General features: G+C 38.5%; 1 protein-coding gene across 1 annotated transcript; it reads right to left on the reverse strand.

The window, feature by feature from the left end:
* Positions 1-1,133: 1,133 nt before the first annotated feature.
* Positions 1,134-13,766, reverse strand: LOC129249189 (protein grindelwald). Its single transcript, XM_054888855.1, has 3 exons — positions 12,865-13,766; positions 1,479-1,781; positions 1,134-1,393 (listed from the first exon to the last, which is right to left on the reverse strand). Exons 1-3 carry the CDS (start codon positions 13,112-13,114, stop codon positions 1,224-1,226), a joined length of 723 nt encoding a protein of 240 aa, XP_054744830.1. The 5' UTR covers positions 13,115-13,766; the 3' UTR covers positions 1,134-1,223.
* Positions 13,767-14,228: the final 462 nt, after the last annotated feature.

Consider the following 14,228-nt stretch of genomic DNA (forward strand, 5'->3'; position numbering starts at 1 on the left):
AGCAAAGTAAATACAACACTTCATATTGTCGAATAGGAAGAGTCTTCAAAAACTAATGTAAGAATTATTTTATGAAAATCAATATTATACGGGTGAAAAATAGAACCAAAGTTTATAAAGAAGACGGCTGGTGAAGTTAGAAAACTTTTTGCGAAATAAGAAAAGCTTTACTTTGTTTTTGTCCACCAAATGAAATAAATAATAAATAAATTAATAACAAATATTATTAACAATAAATTGAGCTCAAGGTCGAAATTTCAATAAAGCATACTCTTTTATTTAGTTGATCAATGCATATTTTGACTGCAAAAGTTATACTCAAAATCTCAAGCTCGAACTCCATACCAACAGCCCCAGGCGAAAGAGTTTTAAGTGCTTTATTCAACGGCCAAATATTATAGCTGACTAAAGCGCATCAAGCCACAGCGGCTGAAACCCTTGATATGAAGTTCTAGCTTTACGGTTATGCCTGATCGACTCGATAATATAAAATTGTGTGTTAGCTTTGAATTTCGGATTTAAGCTTAGTGTGAATAAAAATTATAATTCGATGGAAATAATTAAATAAAATTAACAAAAATTAACCATAAGTTATCCTACTTCAGCAGCTCTATAAAGGCTCTGATGCAATTTTTCACTCGTATTCCATTTGTTTTTTTCTAATAATTCTAAAACAATTTTTTTGGCGATTTTTCCCATCAAACATTATGAAGTTTTCGGCTTTTAGCTCAACTCAGTGTCAAAAATATTTCCAATTTGACGGCCGAAAACAAAATAAAATTAAAAAAAAAAAAAAATTAACGATAAGTTTTCTAACTTCAGCAGTCGCGTTCTTCATACACTCTGGTGCGATTTTTCACTCGAGTTCTATTATTATTATTATTTTTTAATAATTCTAGCAATAATTTTTTGATGAATTTACCCATCAAACATTATGAAATGTTCGTGCTTGAGTAAAAGAATGGAGCGCTTTTTTTTTGCCCAGTACTGTGTGCATACAGTAGCCCAGTAGCGTTAATATAACTTTCATGACCACCTAACCTATTATTATTTACATCACTTAGCGATTCTCATTAAATTGAGTACCATTATGACTTCTATCATTAACAGTTACTACTGCAGTTACTACAAATCTTTAAATACATTTTCGCACATCATCACTTCTAACTTCCCCCCTCTGACATGCTTTTCTTCGTTCCTCTTGCCAACTCCAGGGCGTGTGATCAGAAGGCATGGGTAACGCCACCATTTGGTTTCTCTGATACAGGCGTTACTGCCAGCGCTTGATTATCATACGAATATTCTGTCGCTACTGTTGTTGGTGTTGTACTGTTCTCTGCTGGATAGCGTGTGCTTACTGGTGTAGTCATTGTCATTACTGAACCTTCGGCCCCTGAAAAGAGATAGATAATCAAAATTTATATGGTAAGTCAAACTGACACCTCTCCATTTCCAAACCTTTCTTGCTTGCGCCTTACCTGTTACGCTGTAGATCTGAGATGGCGCCCGTTCCATATCACCGTTTATTGCCATAACATTCGGTATTGTCGCACCGATTACTAAATCCTTGCCGTTGGCCTCCACTCCCGCGGCTTCGTGCTGTTTATGCAGCTTCTTTAGCATCAACGTGCAGAAGCGCTTGCATCGTAGCCAGCGCACGCATTTGTAGATGTAGCGGATTGCGATGAGTGCGAGTAGTACGACCAGTAGAATCAGTATTGTATTTTGTTGCTCGTGAATGCTGTGTAATTCGGCTTTGAGTGGATCGTATTTGTTGTAGTCTGAAAGAGAGTTTAAGAGGATGGAGATGAGTGCGAGTATCCTGGGGTGAAATTATTAGTTGATTTATTAATCATTTAATTTTTATATGAGGAGACGATGTGAAAACAAAAATAGTAAACACAGAATTTTTATCAATGAAAATATCTCTACAAAGCTTTGTATAGCGTCTGTAATGCTACAAGCTGGCGCAAAATTAATCAAAATTTGTTTATGAGCAACTTTTCTACTAAATAAAAAAATTATTTTCGGTTATGAAAATCTTTATTTTGACTTTAACCTGGAATAGGAGCGCTCGTCTGGTTTTGCAGCCTTACTACGCCATTTGGAAAAAAATACAAAAGTCTTTCGATAGGGTGATTAATTTTGTGCCACCTTGCAGACGCTTCGATTTTCTAGAGGAGATTTCCTATTGGTAAAATATGGCTATCAACGTGAACGATTTCAACTTTTATTGTTTTTTAGCGAAATCCTGCGAATGAGATGAAGTTTCGCATAAGAGTTACACTTTATACTAAATGGAAGAGGAAGAGTGTCTTCTGGAGTAAAACTCTCAAGAAAGTGAAAAAAGTAGTGAAAATATACCTACAATTTATAAAAAGTACTAAACTAAGTTCCCGCTGTTGTCAATAGATGCCGCCAGCGGTGTGTGCTAGTCGATTCTAACATAACCTAAACGTCGTAAACCAAGCTTAGACATATGGTAAACAAACTGCTTCGACACATTAGTGATTTTGTTTTGGTTTTGTGAAAAAGTCTGATTTTGTGCCGAATAATCCTCATTTGCGCGAAGTGTTGATTTTCCTCTTTCATTCGAAAAAAAACGGCGGCGCAACGGCTGAAGCGCATCGAGAGCTAAAAGTTTATGGAGATGCTGCTTTAAGTGAAACAACGTGCCGAGATTGGTTCCGTCACTTCAAAGACGGCGATTTTAATGTTGATGACCGTCCACGTGAAGGAAGGCCAAAAACCTTCGAAGAAGACGCTGAATTGGAGGCTTTGCTCAAGGAGGGTCCGTGTCAAACGCAAGAAGAGCTTGCTTCAGTGTTAGGAGTTACCCGCCAATCCATTTCCAAGCGATTGCATGCTTTGGGAATGATCCAGGAATAGGGGAATTGGGTTCCCTATGAGGTAAAACCAAGGGGTGTTGAACGTCGTTTTTTCGCCTGTGAACAACTGCGGAAAAAAGGAAGGGTCTTCTTCATCGCATCGTGACGGGTGATGAAAAATGGATTCATTACAGCAATTCAAAGAAGAGAAAGTCATGGCGACTGCCCGGTCATGCTTCTACGCCATCGCCACGGCCGAATATACACGCTGCTAAGGTTATGCTACGTATTTGGTAGGACGAAGTTGGTGTTATTTATTATGAACTGTCAATCGGTATCGACTTCAATTGATGTCGACTTCAATTGATTGAGTCGAGCACTGCGCGACAAGCGGCCGCAATACGCAGAGAGGCATGAAATGCTCGGCCTCACGTTGCCAAACCCGTTAAAACCTACCTGAAATACTGAAATGGGAAATCCTACCCCGCCCACCATATTCTCCAGATATTGCGCCGTCCGATTATCACCTGTTCCGATCGATGGCACATGGCCTAGCTGACCAGCAGTTCCATTCATATGAAGACATCAAAAAATGGCTTGATCCGCGGATAGCTTCAAAAGATGAACAGGTTTACCGCAACGGTATACGAGATCTACCAGAAAGATGGGAAAAAGTAGTTGCCGGCGATGGGCAATACTTTCAATGATTCACTTGTAACCATTTTTTCAGAATAAAGTTATATTTTCATCAAAAAAAAAAAACAGAGAACTTAGTTGCGCAACTAATAAAATTTGAAAAATATAAAAGATTAAAATGGCGTAATAATAGTTGTGGACCGTTTTTTAAAGATATATAAAATAAAAAGTGTTTTTTTAAGAGCTTGAAAACTTAAAATGATAATACAAAACAGAATTATTATTGGATTGATTGCTCTTTATTATAATTTGGTAGAAATTTCATAGCATTTATTTTTTGAAGTGATATCCGGTATATGTCCGCCATGACTACGAGTTACATGGTCCATTCGATCGGCACAATTTTTGACTACTTTTTCCAATAAATCTAAATGAATCCAGTCACCAAAAATTCGACACAAACGAGGATCATTTGGCTTCAATTCTTGCATGAGCTGTATTTTATGGGAACGCAAACCAAGTTCCTTACGTGAAGTTTTCCATCTAGTCTTAGGATAAAGACCAACAAGCAAAGAGCGGCGATGAGTCGACATTTCAGCGTCTCCTTCAACACTTCGCGCACAAGAAGCGTTATTCTGGCGTTAAACGATTCAAGATGGCTTGCAATACTTTAGTCAACAGAAATGTCAACACAGTTTGCATTCTTAACTGTCAAAACACAGTTAACGATATCTATGTATAGTTCTCATGTTTGAACTGTTTCCGGATTTTTTTATTACGATATTCTTAGAAACAAATCAGTTTCTTCTTAAGTTTGTTTGACGACGAGACGCTGGCTGGATTAGGGTTGGGTTAACCGCTTCATGCTACTGATGAAATTCATTAGAAAACAAGCTAAGGAGAAACTAAGCTAATCTAAGGAAAAGGTGCCGCTACGATTCCACCTCATCCTATAGGCAATTGGCGAAGAAAAACTCGAAGTAATGCCTAGTCTCACAGCATGCACTCCTCGCGGGCAAAGTCAAATAGGATCACCCTCAAAATTCTAGAGCTGAAGCTTTATTAACCTTAGAAGCTACCTCGAATGCATCCGATCCGCATGTGACCAGAAGTATTTCGTGAACTTGTAAGTTTGTACATACACTTGCCCAGTAAGAGTTATCCGCTGAGTTGCCAAGAAGCTCAACTTTCTAGGCACAGACCACAAGTACCCCTAATTCTTTTACTTTGCGGACCTCACATGTCCACTGTCTAGATAACTCAAACACTCAGCATGTTTTTTGCAACGTCTCTCTGATCAAGTAACCAGATGACCTAATGGTGACCAGATGAACCTAATATCAAATAATTCGGATGCGATCGAAGGAAAAGTCAGGTATTCGCCGTTCATTTTTAATCCCTGTACATCTAATCAAGTATTTTTGACAATATTAGCTTGCCTGCCAGTTATTACTCAAGTTAGAAGTCAATCAGTTGCTTCTTTGATTGCAGCTACTTCCACTTGGAACACATTGCGGGGGCCCGGTAGACTGATCTTGAGTTTGATAGGCAGATTCTCCCATAATATGAACTTCTCCGTCAAAGCTTCCATCCAACTACAAGCCATCCGGAAACAGGTCCACTAGATTCTAACAGTAAGTAGGACGTACAAATTTTAGATGTGTATTGGTTCGATTTTAGTAGGTGATTTAAGTATATGAATCGAGGATCTAGCATCAACTAGGCTCAGTTTCTCACCACAGCGATGATCCGTACTCGCTGTGACTTGCGACTTGGAAATGTTAAATACTGAAATTCAGTTTTAACAGTCGTTTTTGATGTTCAAGGACAGAAACAAATCATTTCATTCCAAATCAGGGCTCTAAGGTGGATGACCCATTAATTTGAACTTTTAAGTGCTCAAAAACTGTCTTTTGTGAGGCGATACGTGAGAGCTCGCACTACCTTGATTCGATTTCAGTTAGTTTTCCCTAATTCTCCGAAAACTACTGCCAAATAAATATTTATGTATCACTCAGAATTGCCTATTTTAAGTTTCTCTAGTGGCAAAGTAGCGACATGACCAGATTTCCCTAAAAAAACAGGGGACCATTGGCTTTGAGGTGCACTCGTACTACCGATTGCTGCTTTGTTTCTGACGCATATTCATAGATCAAAGATTCGTCATCTATTACGATGTCATAGATGTGCTTTGCGCCACCACAGCTGAATTTCTTTAACATTTCTTTACGTCAATCGACACGAGTCCTTTTTTGGGAGATTGTCAAATTATGCGTTATCTAGCGAGACAACCAAATATTCATGCAGTTTTGAATATATGCTGTTTCCACTAATACCCAAGGACGCCTCACGAGATGTGATATGTTACAAGATAATTTTGCATTATCAATTGTTGTGGCACATTGTTTCTAGCACAACAACCGTTTTTCGACGGCCTTTACGAAATTCATGATCGACCGCCATGTGGGCCTCTTTGTACCAGCGTTCCACAGTGGCAAAGTGTCGTGCTGCTACGCCAAAAGTCGAAGTAAGTTGATCAGTGTTCTCCTATCTCGATGGAAAATCGTAATAAATTGTCGCATGAAAATTTGTCCTTTCTATTTTTCTATTTTTTTGGCGAGATGCATTTTCAACTTACGAAAACAAAACAAAAATAAAGCTCCTAACTAAAAATGTTATATGCAAGTTTTGACTAAAAATATCAAAGTTTTCGATAAAAATACCAAATTATGGCTCGTCACACGGGCAAAGGCGTGAAATATTCTATAAAAGGCAACCCTCGTATTAAATATGGTGCCTAAGTGATTGAGTTCTGTAACTCAAATAATCTTTTCCATCATCAGGGTAAAGAAGTCACCCAGTCTGAGGCCTAGTTTGCTATCAAACAGCTCGCAGAGGTCCTTTCCAATTCTGACGGAACCTTGGTATTGCTCAATGCCATTTTACAGAGCTGTATTGGTGTGGCGGGGATATAAAATATAGACAAGGCAGTCTATTGGAAACTAATTCTCGTGCTTTTGATGCTTCAAAATGATCGAGCCACTATACTGAAGTCACTGCGCCAAATATTATAGACATTTTATTTCTGCATATTTTCGTTATTAAATTTAAGACTATTTTCCAATGCTCCCTGGAGGTTATTAGCATTGAATTACCGATAATGTACTCAAAATTCCTATTAATCTAATTAAATTTAACACGCGAAAAAATGCAAGCGGCACTTCTCATTTTCCTAATTTTCGTATTCATGCGCAAAGTAATTGAATGTGACTTGATAAAAAAGCAGAAAAATAAAAGAAAAAAAATGAAAAGCAAAAAAAGAAACAAAAAATGAAAAGCAAATAAAAACGTTTTGTTGAAAAAAGAAATCACAACAGTAATGCAAACAAATCGCCGCCTGGTGTGTAATGCAATTCGAGCTGCCGTTAACAGCGAAAATTTGTAGGTAAATGTGAGTAGAAAAAATAAATAGTTGCTGTGTTTTATGCAACTTTTTTCTGTAGTTTTGTGGAGAGTAAAATAAGTAGAATTGCCGCTATTGCATGATTTTACTGAAAGGCCATTGGAAAATGAATAGTGAAGCTGTTTGAGGTGTGTGAAACATTGAATGCTAATATTTCCGTTTATCTTTGTTCGATAGTATAAGCAAATTCTGTTTACTAACTTGCATGAATGATATTGAATTATAAGGAGACATCTTATAGAGAAAAAATATAACTTCAAAGCGTATGTGCAAAGCTGCTACACGTAGAGGAAATGACGTGATGATAGAAAAATTTGCAAGTTCAGAAGGAAAAAAGTCTACAAAAATGTAGTACTAACTGATAAACAATTAGTAAATGGAGAAAACTATATTTCTAAATAAATAGTTGTAGGAGTTTTTACATATATTTATTTATTCTTCAGGTACTCAACTGATAGCAGGGTTGGGTTGTGAAGTTTTGTCATATTCCTATACCTTAAAACAGGCTAGCTCCAGCACAATCGACTTAATTTCATTACAATATAAGGGGTGTTTTTTAAGAGCTTGAGAACTTGAAATTATAATAAAAAACAGAAATATTGTCAAGATGAATTTATTTATTATAATCTGGTAAATAATTTCATGGAAATTATTTTGATATCCGGCATATGGCCACCGGGACTTTGTCCATAAGTTTTCCAATAACTCTAAATGAGCCCAATGAGCAAAAATGCAATGCAAGAGGTGATTATTTGACCTCAATTCTTGCACGGGCTGTATTTCATAGGCACGTAAGCCAAGATCCTTGCGTAAAATTGTCCACGTAGTCGAAGGGCAAAGGCCAACAAAGTGAGGCGCCACATGCATTTCACGAAGATAAAGTAAATTTTCACAATTTGGAAGCGTTAAACGATTCATGATGACTGGCCAAACGGAATAGAAATGTCAAATGTCAGTTTATCGGCTGTCAAACCACAGTTATTAATATCGAGAGGTCTCATGAATTAAAAAAGACACCCAATATATCTTCCAAAATTATTATAAAAGCACACAATATTGAAAAATATTGTCCATTATACTTATTTATTGAGTAAGGGAATAAGTTTCCGTCCTCTCTTAGCCAAAGTTACGATTTATTTAAACAATTAACTAATAAAGGGTGGTTACGTTTCAAGGGCCGGTGTTGATTTTGATTTGAAAATACAATTTTTTTAGGAAATTATTGTCATTGCTCTTTACTATGATAATATTGGTATGGCTCAATTACGTATGGAACAAAATATCGACCAAATGGCGTCGGGGGCACACCTCCATTCGATGGTCCAAATTTTCGATGACGCTGAGGCATAATTGAGGTTCTATGCCGTTAATGTGCCGAATTATCTCATCCTTCAGCTCTTGAATTATTACTGGCTTATCGTCGTACGCCTTTTCTTTCAAATAACCCCAAAGAAAGAAGTCCAACGGTGTCAAATCACATGATCTTGGCGGCCAATTGACATCACCGCGACGTGAGATTATTCGGCCATCAAATTTTTCGCGCAAAAGAGCAATTGTTTCGTTAGCTGTGTGACAAATGGCACCGTCCTGTTGAAACCACATATCGTCCACATCCATATCTTCCAATTCGGGCCATAAAAAGTTCGTTATCATCTCACGTTAGCGAACACTATTCACAGTAACTGCCTGACCGGCCTCATTTTGGAAAAAATTATGCACCCGGCCCATAAACCGCACCAAACAGTCACTCTTTACAGGAGCATTGGTTTTTCGGAAATCACTCTTGGATTATCATTTGCCCAAATGCGGCAATTCTGCTTATTGACGAATCCACTATAGTGAAAATGTGCCTCATCACTGAAGATGATTTTCTTCGAAAATTGGTCATTCACTGTTGCCATTTTCTGCCACCACTTTAACGCGTTGCTTGATTGTGTATCTTTCCATGGTTCAAATTGAATTAGTCTAAAATTAAAAAATGTCAAATGAAATGCAGAAAAAACTTGACGTTTAGGTGTGGTTCACATTCAACATCGGCCCTTCAAATTTAGCGACCCCTTACCTGATATTATGTGAAGTATGTGCCATTGGAAGCTACCACTGTACTCCATCCTTCAGGCAGCATACGGATTCCTCTGACGAAAAATTCGAGCTCTTTTGACTTGATTCATTCATTGAGCCAGTTTGCGATGCTCTCGTAAGAAGTGAACACCTGGCAGGCTCTCCAATAAGGTCTGACTGCATTGATCGTCATCGTCCACGCTTCTGCGCCATACGTTAGGACGGGCATGATGAGAGTCTTGTAGAGTGTTAGTTTTGTTCGTCGAGAGAGGACTTTACTGCTCAATTGCCTACTTAGTCCAAAGTAGCACTTGTTGGCAAGAGAGATTCTACGTTGGATTTCCAGACTGCCATTGTTATCGGCGTTAATGCTGGTTCCCAAAGTCTTTTACAACCTCAAAATCATGACTGACAACAGTGTGACGAGGGTGCTGATACGCAAGTGCGCCGACTGTTTGTTTGAAGACAGGAGGTACTTCGTTTTGTCCTCGTTCTCCACCAGATCCATTCGCTTTGCCTCTTTATCCAGTTTGGAGAAGGCAGAACTAACACCGCGGTTGTTAAGGTTGATGATGTCAACATCATCGGCCTACGCCAACAATTGTATGCTCTTATAAAATATTGTCCCTGAGGGATTAAGTTCTGCGGCTCTCCAACATCAGGTTAAAGAAGTCACACGACAGCGAGTCACCCTGTCTGAAACCTCGTTTGGTATCAAAATTCTCGGAGAGGTCCTTCCCAATTCTGACGACGCTGCTCGTATTGAGCAACGTCATCTTGCATAGCCGTATTAGTTTTGCGGGGATACCAAATTCAGACATCGCAGCATAAAGGAAACTGCTTTCCGCACTGTCGAATGCAACTTTGAAATCGACGAACAGATGGGTCTTTTCCAAGATTTGGCGAATTGTAAATATTTGGTCGATGGTAGACTTTCCAGGTCTAAAGCCATACTGATAAGGTCCAATCAGTTGATTGACGGTGGGCTTCAGCCTTTCACACAATACGCTCTCTGGAAACTTTTAGCGATATTTAGAAGACTAATCCCGCTATAACTGGCGCACTTAAACTCCAATCGGCAGGCATGTTTTCATTCGACCATATTGGAAAAGGGACAGGAAGTTGCAATGTCAGCCCCTCTAAATATTTCAGGACCGATTTAGCAACGTGTGGTCTGGCGTTGTCATGCACCAAATTAGTTTATCATGTCTACCATCCCATTCCGCCCGCTTTTCTTTGAGAGCTCGATTCAAACGCATGAACTGCAGTCGATAATGCCAATGATGGTTTCAGACGGTTTAAGGAGTTCATAATAGATGACACCTTTCTAATCCCGCCAGATACACGACATAACCTTTCAAGCATGAATTTTTTTTTTTCGCTGCCGATGGACCTGGTTCACCTGGCAGGCTCCAACTTTTTCGACGCTTGGGGTTATCATAATAGATCCATTTTTCATCGCCAGTGACGATGCGATGCAGAAAACCTTTACTTTTCTGCCGTTCAAGGAGGATCTCAAACGTCACCAAACGTCTCTCGATATACCTTTCATTCAATTGGTGTGTCACCCAGTTGCCTGCTTTCTACTACTGCTACCGACGGTTGATCTGTCAACATCAAACTCTTAAGACATATCATCAAGGGTTCGACATGCGTCTTCATCCAATAATTGTTGCAGTCGAAATTTTTCGGTATCGCCTCGCGATCTTTATCACTCATATCGAAATTGCCACTTTGGAAGCGTCGAACCCACTCTTTAAAGTTGTATTTAATGGAAAGTTGTATTTAATGGAGCATAATTAGCGTAAATATCAATCAATAAACGACACATTTCAGCTGCACTTTTCTTTAAAAGGTAATAATGAAGCATGACTTCCCGCAAATGCTGTTTTTTCGGAACGAACGTAGAAATTTTTTTGGTTGGATAAAAAATGATCTTTACGCTTCAAAAGAATATCCACTACTGCATCGAGACTTTACATATATCCCTTCAAACCACCAGCATTTTACTTGAGTGAATACAAAAATAGTATTAGCAGCGAGGGCGGAAACTTATTCCCATACCCAATATATTTTAATTTTAATTATTTTTTTTTTTAATTTTAATAGTTTCAAAACTTTCCTTGCACAAAGATGTATTAAAATTGGAAAACGTTCCATTAAAATTTCAAAATGTTCTATCAGAATTAAAAAAAATTGGGTACGCAGTTTTAGAATCCATTAAATTTTAGTATAACAAAGTGAAAGCTTAAACCGCCTCAAAATTCGCGTTGATTTTTGATAATTTTTCCGCTGAAGATGTTGCGCATTTTCTCTAGGTCAGGTTAGGTTAGCCTAGTAGGCAATAAGCCACGCATAGACCTTTTGATCCCCAGCGATACCAGATGGACCGACCTCTATGAATACCGAAAGTAGACATCATGTAGGATGGATGTGAGGACTTTTGGCGAATTTAAGCACAGCTGGGAGATCCGCTTTTGCGACGTCCTCCAGACTCTGAAACAATGGGGCTCCCGGCATTTTAGAAGCGTTTTTAATAATGCCGTACCGGACAAACGCTCAGAAGGTGTTCTAAAGTTTCCTTAACCTCCTCGCTGCATTTCCTGCATTTGTCCGTGTTAGCAATCCCTATCTTGTACGCATGTGCAGCCAATAGATTATTACCTGTAAGCAAACCTATGATAGATCTGCTAGCCTTTCTATGGCCTCCCTGCTCCGTCGAACATTTTTGGACTTAATACAATATGAGATTTTTGCTTTTATTGCTGCTTGACTGTCCACGTATATATTAATTGTTGAGTTCTTTCTTGTTCTAGAGTAGGCTAGCTCCGCGGCTTTCCCCACAGCAAAAACTTCCGCTTGAAAAATACTGCTGTGGTCTGGCAGCTTGATAGGCTGCCTTATACCTAGTTTTGAGCAGTAAATACCCGCTCCCACTCCGTCTAAAGTTTTAGAGCCGTCTGTATAGATGTGAAAAGTTCTATGGCCAGGCTCCGTGCCTTTGTGCCATCCCTCCTCTTCAATTGTAGAGCGAAATCTTCTCTCCCAATTAAAGTACGGAGTCAAGTAGTGTGTGCAACTTGAGCTCCACTTTCCTATTGAGCTGTGTCCGAAGGTTCTGCAGGTGAATACCCCAGCAGCCACTAGCCTCCTCGCGGATTTCGCTGCCAGGTTTTCCGCCATGAGGTCAATAGGTGGCATGCTGAGTATCATTTCCAGCGACGCCGTTGGAGTGGTTTTCATCGCTCCTGTTATGCACAGAGCAGCGAGTCGTTGAATCCTTTCCAGTGGCATTAAGTATGTCAGTTTTCTTGTCGCAGCCCCATACAGCAATATCGGCCTAACTACTGCCGTGAAGCACCAATGCATCAGAGAGGGTGATAGACCATATAATAATGCAAGATTTTTTATTTACTTACGGTGTACTTAACTGAAAAACTAGCTAAGCTGCGTCCATAAATAGATATATCGGTCAAGAGTGTCATATTACAATTTTTTTTAGTTAAAACCTCTTTGCATTAAATGAATAAATACCTAGTGAAGAGGGACTTGGCTGGGTTAGCAAAGAAAAAAACCACTAATACTTCGTTGAACTGGTATAAAAACAAATAGTCAATTAAATAATTATTCAATGAAGCTACAAATTTGAAAGTTTTATTAATGTGAAACTTTTGTTTCTTGAACTTTTCCGATATAACCCTCTACAATTTACAAAGTGCTTTACTAAACGGCGACATTCACTTTAATTCAAGATAATTCAAGGTATATAAAAACACCTATGTCCCAATGTTTTTTTTTTCGAATTACTCCAATATCTAGGCATTTTGGATTTCCGTTACCTTTCAATTTGGTCAGCCTGATCGATAACTCACTTACCGGCACATTCTCTCGCGCACAAATCCGGTTGAAAATTGTGCGATTCTGGATCACAAATACGCTCACACTGATCACAACCTTCGAGAAAAACCGAGCAGTACTCCTCAATGGGTTTGCAAATCTTGCCCTGACAATCGTGCGCTGCAGCGGCTTTGGCACTAGAAGCTGCCTTGGCGACGACCAGCGTAGTAGGCAGCAGCAGTGATGCAAAGCGTAGGGCCATGGCTGTAGAACCTGACGCGATAGTCATAGTGAGGGTTTTCTTGTGATGCTGTTCGTTGATATTTTTAACAAAATATTTAACTTGAAATTAGGGCACTTTCGTATTTGATTTGTCAATTTAATTGGTTTCACTGCTGGTGCTAAGATTTTTTTGTTTTGTAATTTTTTGTTTATTTTGCTTTTTATTTTTGTTTTGATAATTTTTTTTTGTAATTTTTCTTGAATTTTTATTTGTATTTTTTCTTTACAAAAATGGAATAGAAAACAGCTTTTATGATTTGTTTACTCGCACCTGACTTCCAAATAAATATTTAATAAAATTAGTTGTTGCGTGTTTTGTCGCTTGATTACACACCTACACATGCATAGCAGAGTTTTTTATTTTTTTGGTAAGCAAATGTGTGAATGTGTGGTTAATTGTTTGGCTAATTGGTGGCTGTTGGTTGGTAGCGATGCGAGGTTGATGTTGATGATTCATTCAAACTGATCAGCGGTGTATAAAAGGTTTGACTTATACAGGTACACGAGCACATGCATATATTATGCGTTGGTATTCATGTGTGTGAAATCATGCGTTGGAGCGCGACTGCTTGCTTGTAGACGGTTTCTGATTTATATGCAGGTGACTTCTTCAGGAGCAATTTTTTTTAATAAATTTTATTTTTTTAATTTTTCTTTTTAAATTTTTAAACAATCAGTGCAATAACAGTTTTTCACCTCTTGTTTCAGAATTCTATAGTAAATAGTGAATTTGTTAAATATAAAAGGCGCGAAAACGAGACGTTTCAAGAACGGGTCAAAAGTGACCATTTAAGTAAGAGTTAGAGGGTTAAAATCTACTACAAAAAGATTCCCCATTAAATTCTACTACACATTTTTGTAAAATTATTGACAATTTTTTTGTTGCTTATTAGGTGAAGCAAAACGTTCTCGACTTTTCCCGCTTCGCTTTGACGATGAAATTAATATAGTCCTAATTATATATATAATTGGCGTGCATACCCTTTCTGGGTGTTTGGCCGAGCTTCTCTTCCTATTTGTGGGAGGGATCTACAGTTTCGAGTCGACTCCGAACGACAGATATTTTTATGATGAGCTTTTTTCATGGTAGAAATACACTCGGAGGTTAGCCATTGCCTGTC

This window comes from Anastrepha obliqua, chromosome 5 (genome assembly GCF_027943255.1).
Source record: "Anastrepha obliqua isolate idAnaObli1 chromosome 5, idAnaObli1_1.0, whole genome shotgun sequence".
Taxonomy (NCBI): Eukaryota; Metazoa; Arthropoda; class Insecta; order Diptera; family Tephritidae; genus Anastrepha; species Anastrepha obliqua.